Here is a 19,514-nt window from a genome sequence, read left to right on the forward strand (position 1 = left end):
ATCAGACCGGTGAGGGATCAGAGATTTACCAGAATTATATCAGCCGGTGAGGGATCAGAGATTTACCAGAATTATATCAGCCCGGTGAGGGATCAGAGATTTACCAGATTTATATCAGACCGGTGAGGGATCAGAGATTTACCAGAATTATATCAGCCCGGTGAGGGATCAGAGATTTACCAGATTTATATCAGCCGGTGAGGGATCAGAGATTTACCAGAATTATATCAGCCCGGTGAGAGATCAGAGATTTACCAGAATTATATCAGCCCAGTGAGGGATCAGAGATTTACCAGACTAATATCAGCTCGGTGAGGGATCAGAGATTTACCAGAATTATATCAGCCCGGTTAGAGATTTACCAGAATTATATCAGCCCGGTGAGGGATCAGAGATTTACCAGATTTATATCAGCCGGTGAGGGATCAGAGATTTCCCAGAATTATATCAGCCCGGTGAGAGATCAGAGATTTACCAGAATTATATCAGCCCGGTGAGAGATCAGATTTACCAGAATTATATCAGCCCGGTGAGGGATCAGAGATTTACCAGAATTATATCAGCCCGGTGACGGATCAGAGATTTACCAGAATTATATCAGCTCGGTGAGGGATCAGAGATTTACCAGAATTATATCAGCCCGGTGAGAGATCAGAAATTTACCAGAATTATTTCAGCTCGGTGAGGGATCAGAGATTTACCAGAATTATATCAGCCCGGTGAGGGATCAGAGGAGATTTACCAGAATTATATCAGCCCGGTGAGAGATCAGAGATTTACCAGAATTATATCAGCCCGGTGAGAGATCAGAGATTTACCAGAATTATATCAGGCCGGTGAGAGATCAGATTTACCAGAATTATATCAGGCGGTGAGGGATCAGAGGAGATTTACCAGAATTATATCAGCCCGGTGAGAGATCAGAGATTTACCAGAATTATATCAGCCCGGTGAGGGATAAGAGATTTACCAGAATTATATCAGCCCGGTGAGGGATCAGAGATTTACCAGAATTATATCAGCCCCGTGAGAGATCAGAGATTTACCAGAATTATATCAGCCCGGTGAGAGATCAGATTTACCAGAATTATATCAGCCCGGTGAGAGATCAGAGATTTACCAGAATTATATCAGCCCGGTGAGAGATCAGATTTACCAGAATTATATCAGCCCGGTGAGAGATCAGAGATTTACCAGAATTATATCAGCCCGGTGAGAGATCAGAGATTTACCAGAATTATATCAGCCCGGTGAGAGATCAGAGTTTTACCAGAATTATATCAGCCCGGTGAGGGATCAGAGATTTACCAGAATTATATCAGCCCGGTGAGAGATCAGATTTACCAGAATTATATCAGCCGGTGAGAGATCAGAGATTTACCAGAATTATATCAGCCCGGTGAGGGATAAGAGATTTACCAGAATTATATCAGCCCGGTGAGGGATCAGAGGAAATTTACCAGAATTATATCAGCCCGGTGAGAGATCAGAGATTTACCAGAATTATATCAGCCCGGTGAGAGATCAGATTTACCAGAATTATATCAGCCCGGTGAGGGATAAGAGATTTACCAGAATTATATCAGCCCGGTGAGGGATCAGAGGAAATTTACCAGAATTATATCAGCCCGGTGAGGGATCAGAGATTTACCAGAATTATATCAGCCCGGTGAGGGATCAGAGATTTACCAGAATTATATCAGCCCGGTGAGAGGTCAGAGATTTACCAGAATTATATCAGCCCGGTGAGAGATCAGATTTACCAGAATTATATCAGCCCGGTGAGGGATCAGAGATTTACCAGAATTATATCAGCCCGGTGAGGGATCAGAGGAGATTTACCAGAATTATATCAGCCCGGTGAGGGATCAGAGGAGATTTACCAGAATTATATCAGCCCGGTGAGGGATCAGAGGAGATTTACCAGAATTATATCAGCCCGGTGAGGGATCAGAGGAGATTTACCAGAATTATATCAGCCCGGTGAGAGATCAGAGATTTACCAGAATTATATCAGCCCCGTGAGGGATCAGAGATTTACCAGAATTATATCAGCCCGGTGAGAGATCAGAGATTTACCAGAATTATATCAGCCCGGTGAGGGATCAGAGGAGATTTACCAGAATTATATCAGACCGGTGAGAGATCCGAGATTTACCAGAATTATATCAGACCGGTGAGAGATCAGAGATTTACCAGAATTATATCAGCCCGGTGAGGGATCAGAGGAGATTTACCAGAATTATATCAGACCGGTGAGAGATCCGAGATTTACCAGTATTATATCAGCCCGGTGAGATCAGAGTTTTACCAGAATTATATCATCACGGTGAGAGATCAGATTTACCAGAATTATATCAGCCCGGTGAGGGATATGAGGAGATTTACCAGAATTATACCAGCCCGGTGAGAGATCAGAGATTTACCAGAATTATATCAGCCCGGTGAGGGATCAGAGGAGATTCACCAGAATTATATCAGCCCGGTGAGGGATCAGAGGAGGTTTACCAGAATTATATCAGCCCGGTGAGAGATCAGAGATTTACCAGAATTATATCAGCCCCGTGAGGGATCAGAGATTTACCAGAATTATATCAGCCCGGTGAGAGATCAGAGATTTACCAGAATTATATCAGCCCGGTGAGGGATCAGAGGAGATTTACCAGAATTATATCAGCCCGGTGAGGGATAAGAGATTTACCAGAATTATATCAGCCAGGTGAGAGATCCGAGATTTACCAGAATTATATCAGCCCGGTGAGGGATCAGAGATTTACCAGAATTATATCAGCCCGGTGAGAGATCAGATTTACCAGAATTATATCAGCCGGTGAGAGATCAGAGATTTACCAGAATTATATCAGCCCGGTGAGGGATCAGAGGAGATTCACCAGAATTATATCAGCCCGGTGAGGGATAAGAGATTTACCAGAATTATATCAGCCCGGTGAGAGATCAGATTTACCAGAATTATATCAGCCGGTGAGAGATCAGAGATTTACCAGAATTATATCAGCCCGGTGAGGGATCAGAGGAAACTTACCACAATTATATCAGCCCGGTGAGGGATCAGAGGAGGTTTACCAGAATTATATCAGCCCGGTGAGAGATCAGAGATTTACCAGAATTATATCAGCCCGGTGAGTGATCAGAGATTTACCAGAATTATATCAGCCCGGTGAGGGATCAGAGATTTACCAGAATTATATCAGCCCGGTGAGGGATCAGAGATTTACCAGAATTATATCAGCCCCGTGAGGGATCAGAGATTTACCAGAATTATATCAGCCCGGTGAGGGATCAGAGATTTACCAGAATTATATCAGCCCGGTGAGGGATCAGAGATTTACCAGAATTATATCAGCCCCGTGAGGGATCAGAGATTTACCAGAATTATATCAGCCCGGTGAGGGATCAGAGATTTACCAGAATTATATCAGCCCGGTGAGGGATCAGAGATTTACCAGAATTATATCAGCCCCGTGAGGGATCAGAGATTTACCAGAATTATATCAGCCCGGTGAGGGATCAGAGGAGATTTACCAGAATTATATCAGCCCGGTGAGAGGTCAGAGATTTACCAGAATTATATCAGCCCGGTGAGGGATCAGAGGAGATTTACCAGAATTATATCAGCCCGGTGAGAGGTCAGAGATTTACCAGAATTATATCAGCCCGGTGAGGGATCAGAGATTTACCAGAATTATATCAGCCCGGTGAGGGATCAGATTTACCAGAATTATATCAGCCCGGTGAGGGATCAGATTTACCAGAATTATATCAGCCCGGTGAGGGATCAGATTTACCAGAATTATATCAGCCCGGTGAGAGATCAGAGATTTACCAGAATTATATCAGCCCCGTGAGGGATCAGAGATTTACCAGAATTATATCAGCCCGGTGAGGGATCAGAGATTTACCAGAATTATATCAGCCCGGTGAGAGATCAGATTTACCAGAATTATATCAGCCCGGTGAGGGATCAGAGATTTACCAGAATTATATCAGCCCGGTGAGGGATCAGAGATTTACCAGAATTATATCAGCCCGGTGAGAGATCAGATTTACCAGAATTATATCAGCCCGGTGAGGGATCAGAGGAGATTTACCAGAATTATATCAGCCCGGTGAGGGATCAGAGGAGATTTACCAGAATTATATCAGCCCGGTGAGGGATCAGAGATTTACCAGAATTATATCAGCCCGGTGAGGGATCAGAGGAAATTTACCAGAATTATATCAGCCCGGTGAGGGATCAGAGGAAATTTACCAGAATTATATCAGCCCGGTGAGAGATCAGAGATTTTCCAGAATTATATCGGACCGGTGAGAGATCAGAGATTTACCAGAATTATATCAGCCCGGTGAGGGATCAGAGATTTACCAGAATTATATCAGCCCGGTGAGGGATCAGAGATTTACCAGAATTATATCAGCCCGGTGAGAGATCAGAGATTTACCAGAATTATATCAGCCCGGTGAGGGATCAGAGATTTACCAGAATTATATCAGCCCCGTGAGGGAGCAGAGATTTAGCAGAATTATATCAGCCCGGTGAGGGATAAGAGATTTATCAGAATTACATCAGCCCGGTGAGGGATCAGAGGAAATTTACCAGAATTATATCAGCCCGGTGAGGGATCAGAGGAGATTTACCAGAATTATATCAGCCCGGTGAGGGATCAGAGGAGATTTACCAGAATTATATCAGCCCGGTGAGGGATCAGAGATTTACCAGAATTATATCAGCCCGGTGAGAGATCAGAGATTTACCAGAATTATATCAGCCCGGTGAGGGATCAGAGGAGATTTACCACAATTATATCAGCCCGGTGAGAGATCAGAGATTTACCAGAATTATATCAGCCCGGTGAGGGATAAGAGATTTACCAGAATTATATCAGCCCGGTGAGAGATCAGAGATTTACCAGAATTATATTAGCCCGGTGAGGGATCAGAGATTTACCAGAATTATATCAGCCCGGTGAGGGATCAGAGATTTACCAGAATTATATCAGCCCGGTGAGGGATCAGAGGAGATTTACCAGAATTATATCAGCCCGGTGAGAGATCAGAGATTTACCAGAATTATATCAGCCCGGTGAGAGATCAGAGATTTACCAGAATTATATCAGCCCGGTGAGGGATCAGAGATTTACCAGAATTATATCAGCCCCGTGAGGGAGCAGAGATTTACCAGAATTATATCAGCCCAGTGAGAGATCAGAGATTTACCAGAATTATATCAGCCCGGTGAGGGATCAGAGATTTACCAGAATTATATCAGCCCGGTGAGAGATCAGATTTACCAGATTTATATCAGCCCGGTGAGGGATCAGAGGAGATTTACCAGAATTATATCAGCCCGGTGAGAGATCAGAGATTTACCAGAATTATATCAGCCCCGTGAGGGATCAGAGATTTACCAGAATTATATCAGCCTGGTGAGTGATCAGAGATTTACCAGAATTATATCAGCCCAGTGAGAGATCAGAGATTTACCAGAATTATATCAGCCCGGTGAGAGATCAGAGATTTACCAGAATTACATCAGCCGGGTGTGGGATCAGAGATTTACCAGAATTATATCAGCCCGGTGAGGGATAAGAGATTTACCAGAATTATATCAGCCCGGTGAGGGATCAGAGGAAATTTACCAGAATTATATCAGCCCGGTGAGGGATCAGAGGAGATTTACCAGAATTATGTCAGCCCGGTGAGGGATCAGAGGAGATTTACCAGAATTATATCAGCCCGGTGAGAGATCAGAGATTTACCAGAATTATATCAGCCCGGTGAGGGATAAGAGATTTACCAGAATTATATCAGCCCGGTGAGAGATCCGAGATTTACCAGAATTATATCAGCCCGGTGAGAGATCAGAGTTTTACCAGAATTATATCAGCCCGGTAGAGATTTACCAGAATTATATCAGCCCGGTGAGAGATCAGAGATTTACCAGAATTATATCATCACGGTGAGAGATCAGATTTACCAGAATTATATCAGCCCGGTGAGAGATCGGAGATTTACCAGAATTATATCAGCCCGGTGAGAGATCAGAGATTTACCAGAATTATATTAGCCCGGTGTGGGATCAGAGATTTACCAGAATTATATCAGCCCGGTGAGGGATCAGAGATTTACCAGAATTATATCAGCCCGGTGAGGGATCAGAGGAGATTTACCAGAATTATATCAGCCCGGTGAGAGATCAGAGATTTACCAGAATTATATCAGCCCGGTGAGGGATCAGAGATTTACCAGAATTATATCAGCCTGGTGAGGGATCAGAGGAGATTTACCAGAATTATATCAGCCCGGTGAGAGATCAGAGATTTACCAGAAATATATCAGCCCGGTGAGGGATCAGATTTACCAGAATTATATCAGCCCGGTGAGAGATCAGATTTACCAGAATTATATCAGCCCGGTTAGAGATTTACCAGAATTATATCAGCCCGGTGAGGGATCAGATTTACCAGAATTATATCAGCCCGGTGAGAGATCAGATTTACCAGAATTATATCAGCCCGGTGAGGGATCAGAGGAGATTTACCAGAATTATATCAGACCGGTGAGAGATCCGAGATTTACCAGAATTATATCAGACCGGTGAGAGATCAGAGATTTACCAGAATTATATCAGCCCGGTGAGGGATCAGAGGAGATTTACCAGAATTATATCAGACCGGTGAGAGATCCGAGATTTACCAGTATTATATCAGCCCGGTGAGATCAGAGTTTTACCAGAATTATATCATCACGGTGAGAGATCAGATTTACCAGAATTATATCAGCCCGGTGAGGGATATGAGGAGATTTACCAGAATTATACCAGCCCGGTGAGAGATCAGAGATTTACCAGAATTATATCAGCCCGGTGAGGGATCAGAGGAGATTCACCAGAATTATATCAGCCCGGTGAGGGATCAGAGGAGGTTTACCAGAATTATATCAGCCCGGTGAGAGATCAGAGATTTACCAGAATTATATCAGCCCCGTGAGGGATCAGAGATTTACCAGAATTATATCAGCCCGGTGAGAGATCAGAGATTTACCAGAATTATATCAGCCCGGTGAGGGATCAGAGGAGATTTACCAGAATTATATCAGCCCGGTGAGGGATAAGAGATTTACCAGAATTATATCAGCCAGGTGAGAGATCCGAGATTTACCAGAATTATATCAGCCCGGTGAGGGATCAGAGATTTACCAGAATTATATCAGCCCCGTGAGGGATCAGAGATTTACCAGAATTATATCAGCCCGGCGAGGGATCAGAGATTTACCAGAATTACATCAGCCCGGTGAGAGATCAGAGATTTACCAGAATTATATCACCCCGGTGAGGGATAAGAGATTTACCAGAATTATATCAGCCCGGTGAGGGATAAGAGATTTACCAGAATTATATCAGCCCGGTGAGAGATCAGAGATTTACCAGAATTATATCAGCCCGGTGAGGGATCAGAGATTTACCAGAATTATATCAGCCCCGTGAGGGAGCAGAGATTTACCAGAATTATATCAGCCCGGTGAGGGATCAGAGATTTACCAGAATTATATCAGCCCGGTGAGAGATCAGATTTACCAGAATTATATCAGCCCAGTGAGAGATCAGAGATTTACCAGAATTATATCAGCCCGGTGAGAGATCAGATTTACCAGAATTATATCACCCCGGTGAGAGATCAGATTTACCAGAATTATATCAGCCCGGTGAGAGATCAGATTTACCAGATTTATATCAGCCCGGTGAGGGATCAGAGGAGATTTACCAGAATTATATCAGCCCGGTGAGGGATCAGAGATTTACCAGAATTATATCAGCCCGGTGAGGGATCAGAGATTTACCAGAATTATATCAGCCCGGTGAGGGATCAGAGATTTACCAGAATTATATCAGCCCGGTGAGAGATCAGAGATTTACCAGAATTATATCAGCCCGGTGAGGGATCAGAGATTTACCAGAATTATATCAGCCCGGTGAGAGATCAGATTTACCAGAATTATATCAGCCCGGTGACGGTTCAGAGATTTACCAGAATTACATCAGCCGGGTGAGGGATCAGAGATTTACCAGAATTATATCAGCCCGGTGAGAGATCAGAGATTTACCAGAATTATATCAGCCCGGTGAGGGATAAGAGATTTACCAGAATTATATCAGCCCGGTGAGAGATCAGAGATTTACCAGAATTATATCAGCCCGGTGAGGGATCAGAGATTTACTAGAATTATATCAGCCCGGTGAGTGATCAGAGATTTACTAGAATTATATCAGCCCCGTGAGGGATCAGAGATTTACCAGAATTATATCAGCCCGGTGAGAGATCAGATTTACCAGAATTATATCAGCCCGGTGAAGGATCAGAGATTTACCAGAATTATATCAGCCCGGTGAGAGATCAGAGATTTACCAGAATTATATCGGCCCGGTGAGGGATCAGAGGAGATTTACCAGAATTATATCAGCCCCGTGAGGGATCAGAGATTTACCAGAATTATATCAGCCCGGTGAGTGATCAGAGATTTACCAGAATTATATCAGCCCGGTGAGAGATCAGAGATTTACCAGAATTATATCAGCCCGGTGAGGGATCAGAGATTTACCAGAATTATATCAGCCCGGTGAGAGATCAGAGATTTACCAGAATTATATCAGCCCGGTGAGGGATCAGAGATTTACCAGAATTATATCAGCCCGGTGAGAGATCAGATTTACCAGAATTATATCAGCCCGGTGAGGGATCAGAGATTTACCAGAATTATATCAGCCCGGTGAGTGATCAGAGATTTACCAGAATTATATCAGCCCCGTGAGGGATCAGAGATTTACCAGAATTATATCAGCCCGGTGAGAGATCAGAGATTTACCAGAATTATATCGGCCCGGTGAGGGATCAGAGGAGATTTACCAGAATTATATCAGCCCGGTGAGGGATCAGAGATTTACCAGAATTATATCAGCCCCGTGAGGGATCAGAGATTTACCAGAATTATATCAGCCCGGTGAGTGATCAGAGATTTACCAGAATTATATCAGCCCGGTGAGAGATCAGAGATTTACCAGAATTATATCAGCCCGGTGAGGGATCAGAGATTTACCAGAATTATATCAGCCCGGTGAGGGATCAGAGATTTACCAGAATTATATCAGCCCGGTGAGGGATCAGAGGAGATTTACCAGAATTATATCAGCCCGGTGAGAGATCAGAGATTTACCAGAATTATATCAGCCCGGTGAGGGTTCAGAGGAGATTTACCAGAATTATATCAGCCCGGTGAGAGATCAGAGATTTACCAGAATTATATCAGCCCGGTGAGGGATCAGAGGAGATTTACCAGAATTATATCAGCCTGGTGAGGGATCAGAGATTTACCAGAATTATATCAACCCGGTGAGGGATCAGAGATTTACCAGAATTATATCAGCCCGGTGAAGGATACCAAATTATACCAAAAATAAGGCTCAGGCCTAATTACGAAGAAGATCTTCTGAGGAAAGGCTGAAGGACTTGAGGCTGTTTTCGTTAGAGCGAAGAAGGTTAAGAGGTGAGTTAATTGAGGCATACACGATGATCAGAGGATTAGATAGGGTGGACAGTGAGAGCCTTTTTCCTCGGATGGTGATGTCTAGCACGAGGGGACATAGCTTTAAATTGAGGGGAGATAGATATAGGACAGATGTCAGAGGTAGGTTCTTTACTCGGAGAGAAGTAAGGGCGTGTAATGCCCTGCCAGCAACAGTAGTGGACCCGCCAACACTAAACGCATTCAAATGGTCATTGGATAGGCATATGGACGATAAGGGAATAGTGTAGATGGGCTTTAGAGGGGTTTCACAGGTCAGCGCAACATCGAGGGCCGAAGGGCCTGTACTGCGCTGTAATGTTCTATGTTCTGTTTGGAGAAACTGGGATTATTTTTCTTCGACTGTTGAGTTGGTGTCTTTTTTTTTTCAAGGTTTGTTCTAATAGACACCCCTGGACAGATTGAGGTATTCACCTGGTCGGCGTCTGGAACCATCATCACAGAAGCTTTGGTAGGTAATAAAATGCAGAGTGAAGTTTTTAAATCCATTTGCAAAACCTATCCGCTCATGTCCAGCCAGTGTTTATACTGAAGGACAGTACAATTTATCTAACTGCGCTGAACTGCCCACCGTGGGTATTTGATGGATCAGTGCAGAGGGAGCTATACTCTGTATCTAACCCCGTGCTGTACCTGTCCTGGGAGTGTTTGATGGGGACAGTGTAGAGGGAGCTTTACCCTGTATCTAACCCCGTGCTGTACCTGTCCTGGGAGTGTTTGATGGGGACAGTGTAGAGGGAGCTTTACCCTGTATCTAACCCCGTGCTGTACCTGTCCTGGGAGTGTTTGATGGGGACTGTGTAGAGGGAGCTTTACTCTGTATCTAACCCCGTGCTGTACCTGTCCTGGGAGTGTTTGATGGGGACAGTGTAGAGGGAGCTTTACTCTGTATCTAACCCCGTGCTGTACCTGTCCTGGAAGTGTTTGATGGGGACAGTGCAGAGGGAGCTTTACTCTGTATCTAACCCCGTGCTGTACCTGTCCTGGGAGTGTTTGATGGGGACAGTGTAGAGGGAGCTTTACTCTGTATCTAACCCCGTGCTGTACCTGTCCTGGGAGTGTTTGATGGGGACAGTGTAGAGGGAGCTTTACTCTGTATCTAACCCCGTGCTGTTCCTGTCCTGGGAGTGTTTGATAGGGACAGTGTAGAGGGAGCTTTACTCTGTATCTAACCCCGTGCTGTACCTGTCCTGGAAGTGTTTGATGGGCACAGTGTCGAAGGAGCTTTATTCTGTATCTAACCCCGTGCTGTACCTGTCCTGGGAGTGTTTGATGGGGACAGTGTAGAGGGAACTTTACTCTATCTAACCCAGTGCTGTACCTGTCCTGGGAGTGTTTGATGGGGACAGTGTAGAGGGAGCTTTACTCTGTATCTAGCCCCGTGTTGTACCTGTCCGGTGAGTGTTTGATGGGGACAGTGTGGAGGGAGCTTTACTCTGTATCTAACCCCGTGCTGTACCTGTCCTAGGAGTGTTTGATGGGGACAGTGTAGAGGGAACTTTACTCTATCTAACCCAGTGCTGTACCTGTCCTGGGAGTGTTTGATGGGGACAGTGTAGAGGGAGCTTTACTCTGTATCTAGCCCCGTGTTGTACCTGCCCTGGGAGTGTTTGATGGGGACAGTGTAGAGGGAGCTTTGCTCTGTATCTATCCCCGTGCTGTACCTGCCCTGGGAGTGTTTGATGGGGACAGTGTCGAGGGAGCTTTACTCTGTATCTAACCCCGTGCTGTACCTGCCCTGGGAGTGTTTGATGGGGACAGTATAGAGGGAGCTTTACTCTGTATCTAACCCCGTGCTCTACCTGTCCTGGGAGTGTTTGATGGGGACAGTGTAGAGGGAGCTTTACTCTGTATCTAACCCCGTGCTGTACCTGTCCTGGGAGTGTTTGATGGGGACAGTGTAGAGGGAGCTTTACTCTGTATCTAACCCCGTGCTGTACCTGTCCTGGGAGTGTTTGATGGGGACAGTATAGAGGGAGCTTTACTCTGTATCTAACCCCGTGCTGTATCTGTCCTGGGAGTGTTTGATGGGGACAGTGTAGAGGGAGCTTTACTCAGTATCTAACCCCGTGCTGTACCTGTCCTGGGAGTGTTTGATGGGGACAGTGTAGAGGGAGCTTTACTCTGTATCTAACCCCGTGCTGTACCTGTCCTGGGAGTGTTTGATGGGGACAGTGTAGAGGTAGCTTTACTCTGTATCTAACCCCGTGCTGTACCTGTCCTGGGAGTGTTTGATATGGACAGTGTAGAGGGAGCTTTACTCTGTATCTAACCCCGTGCTGTACCTGTCCTGGGAGTGTTTGATGGGGACAGTGTAGAGGGAGCTTTACTCTGTATCTAACCCCGTGCTGTAGCTGCCCTGGGAGTGTTTGATGGGGACAGTGTAGAGGGAGCTTTACTCTGTATCTAACCCCGTGCTGTACCTGCCCTGGGAGTGTTTGATGGGGACAGTGTAGAGGGAGCTTTACTCTGTATCTAACCCCGTGCTGTACCTGTCCTGGGAGTGTTTGATGGGGACAGTGTAGAGGGAGCTTTACTCTGTATCTAACCCCGTGCTGTACCTGTCCTGGGAGTGTTTGATGGGGACAGTGTAGAGGGAGCTTTACTCTATATCTAACCCCGTGCTGTACCTGTCCTGGGAGTGTTTGATGGGGACAGTGTAGAGGGAGCTTTACTCTGTATCTAACCCCGTGCTGTCCCTGTCCTGGGAGTGTTTGATGGGGACAGTGTAGAGGGAGCTTTACTCTGTATCTAACCCCGTGCTGTACCTGCCCTGGGAGTGTTTGATGGGGACAGTATAGAGAGAGCTTTACTCTGTCCTGCCCTGGGAGTGTTTGATGGGGACAGTGTAGAGGGAGCTTTACTCTGTATCTTACCCCGTGCTGTACCTGCCCTGGGAGTGTTTGATGGGGACAGTATAGAGGGAGCTTTACTTTGTATCTAACCCCGTGCTGTACCTGTCCTGGGAGTGTTTGATGGGGACAGTATAGAGGGAGCTTTAGTCTGTAAGTCGCCTCCGAGGGAACCAATAGTTGTAATATAAGAATAAAGAACAATACAGCACAGGATCAGGCCCTTCGGCCCTCCCAGCCTGCGCCGATCACGTGTCCTATCCAGACCAACCGCCTGTATCCTTCTATACCCCGTCTGTTTACGTGCCTATCCAGATAAGTCTTAAAGTTCGCTAACGTATCTGCCTCACCCACCTCACTTGGCCGTGCATTCCAGGCCACCACCACCCTCTGTGTAAAAAAAAAAAAAAAAAAAACTTGCCCCACACATTTCCACCTGTGCTGCCAGTGTTAAGGATCTGTGGACCTGCACGCCCAGGTCTCTCTGTGTCTCTATGCTCCTAATATTATTGTATAGCTCCCACCTGAATTGGATCTACCAAAATGCATCACCTCTCGTTTATCCGTGTTAAATTCCATCTGCCATTTCTCTGCCCAATTTTGCAGCCTATCTATATCCTGCTGTATTCTCTGACAATCTTCATCATTATCCACAACTCCTGCAATCTTAGTATCATCCGCAAACTTGCTAATCAGACCCGCTACCTTTTCTTCCAAGTCATTTATATATATTACAAAGAGCAGAGGTCCCAGTACTGATCCATAAGAACATAAGAACTAGGAGCAGGAGTAGGCCACCTGGCCCCTCGAGCCTGCTCCGCCATTCAATGAGATCATGGCTGATCTTTTGTGGACTCAGCTCCACTTTCCGGCCTGAACACCATAACCCTTCATCCCTTTATTCTTCAAAAAACTATCTATCTTTACCTTAAAAACATGTAATGAAGGAGCCTCAACTGCTTCACTGGGCAAGGGATTCCATAGATTCACAACCCTTTGGGTGAATAAGTTCCTCCTAAACTCAGTCCTAAATCTACTTCCCCTATTTTGAGGCTATGCCCTGCGGAACACCACTAGTTACAGACCTCCATTCGGAAAAACACCCTTCCACTGCTCCCCTCTGTCTTCTATGGCCAAACCAGTTCTGGATCCATCCAGCTAGTTCACCCCTGACCCCATGTGATCTAATCTTTTGCACCAGCCTGCCCCTCGCTTAAGGTAATGCACCAAAGGCTCATTAAGATACCTCATGGTATTGGAGGTAGTTCGCATGGGTAGAGCTTTGACTAACTATTTAGAAGACAGAGTTGGGATAAGAGAGGCATTTCAGGATGACAACCTGTAACCAATGGAGTGTCACAGGGATCAGTGTTCGGGCCACAATTTATTTTCAATGTATATTCATGACTTGAAACGGATGTACGATTGCAAATTTGCAGATGACTCAAAAATAGATAGGAAGGCAATTGGTGAGGAAAAGAGAGTCTCCAGAGGTTAGGGAGTGGGCAAAAACATGGCAGATGGAATATGATGTAGGAAAAAGTGAAGTTCTGCACTTTGGTAGGAAGAATAAAGAAGCTGAATATTATTGAAATGGAGAGAGACTGCAGAAAGCTGCAGCACGGGGATTTGCGTGGTTAGCACTGCTGCCTCACTGAGCCGAGGATCGGGGTTTAATCCCAGGTCACTGTCTGTGTGGAGTTTGCGCATTCTCCCAGTGACTGTGGGTTTCATCCCACAACCCAAAAAGATGTGCAAGGTCGGTGGATTGGCCACCCTAAATTGACCCTTAATTGGAAAAATAGAATTGGGTTCTCTAAATTTATTTTTAAAAAATCTTTGGGGTTCTGCTTTTTGGTTTAGCACCAAGTTGCTGGTATTCCCCGTGCAGAACCTCTTCCTCATTCTACTTCTATGCCATTGGTGCCTCCATGGACCGTGGCAACTATATCTTCCCCTCCCACTCCAAGTTCCTCTTCAGCCCAGATGAGTTATCCTTCAACCTGGGACCAAGTAGGCAACAGTCTTCGGGGCTCCCTATCCTGGCTGGAGTGCAGTTTCTATTCCACTAACTACACTGTCCCCGACTCTGACTTAATTTCTCGTCTTCCCTCGCTTGTCCCTGTAACGTGGTGCTATGGTCACTTTGCTCATCCTCCCTGCAGTACTCGCTCTTGTCCACATGCAGTAGAATCTCAAACCTGTTGGACAAGGTAAGAAGTCTTACAACACCAGGTTAAAGTCCAACAGGTTTGTTTCAAATCACTAGCTTTCGGAGCACTGCTCCTTCCTCAGCCCCATCTATATACCTGACCCACCGTCTCCCATAAACTCATCTACATCCACACAGTTCTTCTCTCACCCCAGTCCCTATCTCCCCCACATGTGGGCGGTACAGTGGCACAGTGGTTAACACTACTGCCTCACAGAACCACCCGTACCCTTCCCGTACCAGCCTCCCCGGACAGGCGCCGGAATGTGGCGACTAGGGACTTTTCACAGTAACTTCATTGAAGCCTACTCGTGACAATAAGCGATTTTCATTTCATTTTTCATTTCACAGCTCCAGGGACCCGGGGCAGCAAGGTAGCACAGTGGTTAGCACTAATGCCTCACAGCTCCAGGGTCACTGTCAGTGGAGTTTGCACACGTTCTCCCCGTGTGTGCGTGGGTTTTCTCCGGGTGCTCCCGTTTCCTCCCACAGTCCAAAGAGTTGCCGCTTAGGCGGATTGGCCATGATAAATTGCTCCTTAGGGGGGCGTTCAGGAATAGGATGGGGTGGGTAGGGTGCTCTTTCACAGGATTGGTACAGACTCGATGGGCCGAATTGCCTCCTTCTGCACTGTTGGGATTCTATATTCCCAGCCTCACTTGCCCATCCTCTGCCATATTTATTGCCAGCTTAAAGGCCGACTTGTCCTCCAGCCTTAGTCCAGCCTTAATCCAGGTTTTGTGTTGTTGCTGTCTGACATTTCTGTATCTTACTCTGACATTGATCTTCTTCACAGGCCTCCACCTTTTGCACAGTTGTCGTCTATGTGATGGACACATCGCGCAGCACAAATCCAGTCACCTTCATGTCGAACATGCTGTATGCCTGCAGGTATGGCCCCAGGCTCTGTGAGAAATTAGCGCTCTGCAATTCAGTGATTTGGGTGTCCGGCTGGAGAGGGGAGAGTCTCAACTTTCCAGATAATTGTGAAATGGAAAGGATAATAAATAGAGAACCAAAGGAAGCTGCAAGGGGGCATTAATGCAAGAGTGAAATGAACAAAACTGGTACAGGATGCTGTAAATCTGGTGAGACGATTTGGGGGAGCAGAGGGGTTTGGATTCACTGGGCATTTCAAAGCAGTTCACGTTGATACGGTTGTGAAAAGGCGAAAGGAATGCTGAAATTTCTGTAAGTTGAGCTGCAATAGTCAATCTGTATAAAAACCTTATCAGACCATGGTAAATGTTTACTTGTAATTTTGGACTCTACCAGATGGGGGCAGAACAGTAACAAAGATTCTAACCAGGATTAGGAAATAAAGATTGAAAAATACAGGGCTGTTTTAATTAAAATAAAGAAGTTTAAAGGTTGGTTTGACAGAATTGCTTAAAGTTATGAAGTAATAGGACAGGATATGGGGACAATGAGTTTCTGGTCTCGAATTGGGGACAGAGATACAACATTAAACACCAAGAGATTTAAGACAAATGTTTTTCTATAAGAAAGATTGCAGCTTTAAAATTCATTCCGGGAATTAGTAATTGAAAAGGAGACCAGGTAAGTGTTTCACAATGGGTTCTGGTTTAAGGAGTGGAAGATAAAGGGGTACAGGAACTGTCTGGGCTCATGGCATAGAAACCCTGCTTATGTGAGTGATTGACTGGGCGGGGAGCCTCTGTATGCTGCATTTGGAACACCATTATTCCCCCCACTCAGACTGACCTTCAATCTGAACTTGAAATGTTCTCTCTCTCTGCCCGGGTGCCGTCTCTGCCGGCGCGGGTGCCGTCTCTGCCGGCGCGGGTGCCGTCTCTGCCGGCGCGGGTGCCGTCTCTGCCGGCGCGGGTGCCGTCTCTGCCGGCGCGGGTGCCGTCTCTGCCGGCGCGGGTGCCGTCTCTGCCGGCGCGGGTGCCGTCTCTGCCGGCGCGGGTGCCGTCTCTGCCGGCGCGGGTGCCGTCTCTGCCGGCGCGGGTGCCGTCTCTGCCGGCGCGGGTGCCGTCTCTGCCGGCGCGGGTGCCGTCTCTGCCGGCGCGGGTGCCGTCTCTGCCGGCGCGGGTGGCGTCTCTGCCGGCGCGGGTGGCGTGTCTGTCTTGAGTCACTGTCTGCGCGGAGTCTGCACATTCTCCCTGTGTCTGTGTGGTTTTCCTCCGGGCACTCTGGTTTCCTCCCACAAGTCCCGAACGGTGTGCGGTTAGGTGAATTAGCCATTCTATATTCTCCCTGTTGGGTGTTGAGGGCAAAATCTAAATTTTCAGTAGATATGAAGCTTGGAAGAATAGTGAATTGTGGGGATGATACTGAGCAATTTCAGAGAAACGTCGACAAGTTGGCCAAATGGTCAGACACCTGGCAGATAAACGTCAATGCAGCGAAGTGTGAGGTGATGCATTTTGGTAAAAGAAACACGGGGAGACAATACAGGCTCAAGGGTACAGCTTTGAGGAGAGTCCATGAGCAGAGGGACCTCGGGATTCGAGTGCATCATTCTCTGAAGGTGGCCAGACAAGTTGAAACAGTTGTTCAGAAGGCTTACAGCATCCTTGGGTTTATAAATAGGGGCATCGAGTATAAAAGCAAATAAGTGATGCTACAGCTCTACAAATCATTGGTCAGACCACATTTGGAGTATTGTGTTCATTCTTGGCACCTTATTTAAGGAAGGATGTTAAAGCCCTGGAGAGAGAGCAGAGGAGATTTACTGGAATGATACCAGGAATGAGGAATTTTAGATACCAGGACAGATTGGAGAAATTGGGCTTCTTCTTGAAATTGGGCATGGCCTCAAAATAAGGGGAAGTAGATTTAAGACTGAGCTCAGGAGGAACTTCTTCACCCAAAGGGTTGTGAATCTATGGAATTCCTTGCCCAGTGAAGCAGTTGAGGCTCCTTCATTAAATGTTTTCAAGATAAATATAGATAGTTTTTTTTAAAGAATAAAGGGTTCCTTTTTTGCCAATTACATTCCCCCTGCTGTTTTCTTCCTCCTCGGACAGTGAATTCAAATCTTCAACAACAATTCTGCTGTTGTTTCTGCTCATTCCTTTGATTTTCCTTCCACAAGGGAGATGCTGCATAACTGTTAGACGTTTCGCTGCTGTTGTATAGTCAAAGGTTCTGCTGCTTTTCACCAACACCTTTATTTCACTTTAACAGACTCTGCACAAAACTCAAACATCACATCACCTGACACAAAGGTCACCTGAAGCCCTTTTTACAGATCAGTGTCAATTATTGGATACTTAACATAAATGAGACAACTAATTGCAATGTCTCTTAGCCCATTACTGAACAATAACTCCACTTGTGTAACAATTCCTTTTGTTTGATCTCTGCTTCAATTGAATCTGTTTAAATCCCTTTCGTAAGTTTGTTGAGTTGTCCATTTCCTGGATACACACAGTTAAATTGTAATGTCCCTCTCTCCCCTTTTAGCATTCTCTACAAGACCAGACTGCCGTTCATTGTCGTCATGAATAAGGTAAGAATCTCTTCAACCTGGTTGGAGCACCGTAGGTGTCACTTAATGACCTTTCACCTCTTGGCTTGGGGTCAGAGGTGTCCCAGTCAGAAAGGATTAATGTTTCCTGGCTGTAAAGGACCAATAATGACTGTGTTTCGATGGAGTCTCACCCCACTTAATCAGGCTACAGAGTGGCTGGAGAGGACAACAGGAAACACTCAGCTGGGTAGTAATGGGTCAGCCTGGGATTTGAAGGGGATATGGCCATCCAGTGGGGATGGTTTAGGGGCTGAGGTGCAGCTGAGGATGGGGAAATGAGCACCAGGTGCAGTTGCGGGGGATATGGTGAGTGAGTAGATTGATGCCTGAAGAAGAATTGGTTTGCTAATAACGAGAAAGCCTTCTGCTCCCACTCTGCACTGGTGAAAGCCTAATGCTCTGATTGTAGATTAATACGTTTCCTGTTGCTGTGGTTGTAGATCGATATCGTGGACCATTCCTTTGCCGTGGAGTGGATGAAAGATTTTGAAACTTTTCAGGATGCACTGAATCAGGAGACAACGTTTGCCAGTAACCTGACGCGCTCCATGAGCCTTGTCCTGGATGAATTCTACAGCAACCTGCGGGTGAATTGTGTCCATTATTTCGGAGCATTCCAAGTCTATTTTCATTACCTTCTATGTTTCACTAGCTGGAAGGCTGAGCTCAGTCTCCGTTTCCGCACTATTCTCGAAGAGGCTTAGAACTGTCAGGCTGACAATAGCCGTGAATCAAGATAGATATAAGTAAAGTAGAGAGCTGCAGGGTGGAGAGAGAGAGAGGAGCTAAAATAACAGGGAACCCAGAAGTGTCTGCACGGAGTGGTAATATGTGTTTGGAATGATTCCAGCAAGAGTCGCCGTCATGCATCCCAGAAAGAGGCCCTTCGGCCCATCGAGTCTGTGCTGGCCATCCAACACCTATCCTAAACCCATTTCCCAGCACTCGGTCTGTAGCCGTGTCTCCTCTGGCATTTCAAATGCTCATCTAAATACCTCAATGTTGTGCGGGTCTCTGCCCCCACCACCCTTTCGGGCAACGAGTTCCAGACTCCCACCACCCTCTGGGGGAAAAGGTTTTTCCTCACATCCCCTCTAAACCTCCTGCCCCTTACAGTAAATCTCTGCCTCCTGGTGATTGACCCCTCCACCAAGGGGAAAAGATTCTTCCCATCTACCCTATCTTTGTACTCATAGTTTTGTTCACCCGGAGACTTTCAGCCTCGTATTTTTCTCCACCATCATTTCTGATGAGGCTGCTTGTGAAACCCTCCCTCTCCCGTAAGTAGTTTAATTGTCAACTACAATCGACACTGGATATGGGCGGACTTTGATCCATTGGTTGTGGGATT

At 46.0% G+C, this 19,514-nt stretch overlaps 1 protein-coding gene across 1 annotated transcript in view; it reads left to right on the top strand.

The window, feature by feature from the left end:
- The window catches only part of gpn1 (GPN-loop GTPase 1), a 33,549-nt gene extending 14,044 nt beyond the window's left edge, over positions 1 to 19,505 (top strand). The window contains exons 5-8 of the mRNA XM_038817622.1: positions 9,970 to 10,048; positions 15,458 to 15,552; positions 18,097 to 18,142; positions 18,604 to 19,505. Coding sequence (XP_038673550.1) covers positions 9,970 to 10,048; positions 15,458 to 15,552; positions 18,097 to 18,142; positions 18,604 to 18,867 — 484 coding nt within the window. The 3' untranslated portion in view covers positions 18,868 to 19,505. The remainder of the gene's footprint in view (positions 1 to 9,969; positions 10,049 to 15,457; positions 15,553 to 18,096; positions 18,143 to 18,603) is intronic.
- Positions 19,506 to 19,514: the final 9 nt, after the last annotated feature.

Source organism: Scyliorhinus canicula, chromosome 1 (genome assembly GCF_902713615.1).
Source record: "Scyliorhinus canicula chromosome 1, sScyCan1.1, whole genome shotgun sequence".
In the NCBI taxonomy this organism is placed as follows: domain Eukaryota; kingdom Metazoa; phylum Chordata; class Chondrichthyes; order Carcharhiniformes; family Scyliorhinidae; genus Scyliorhinus; species Scyliorhinus canicula.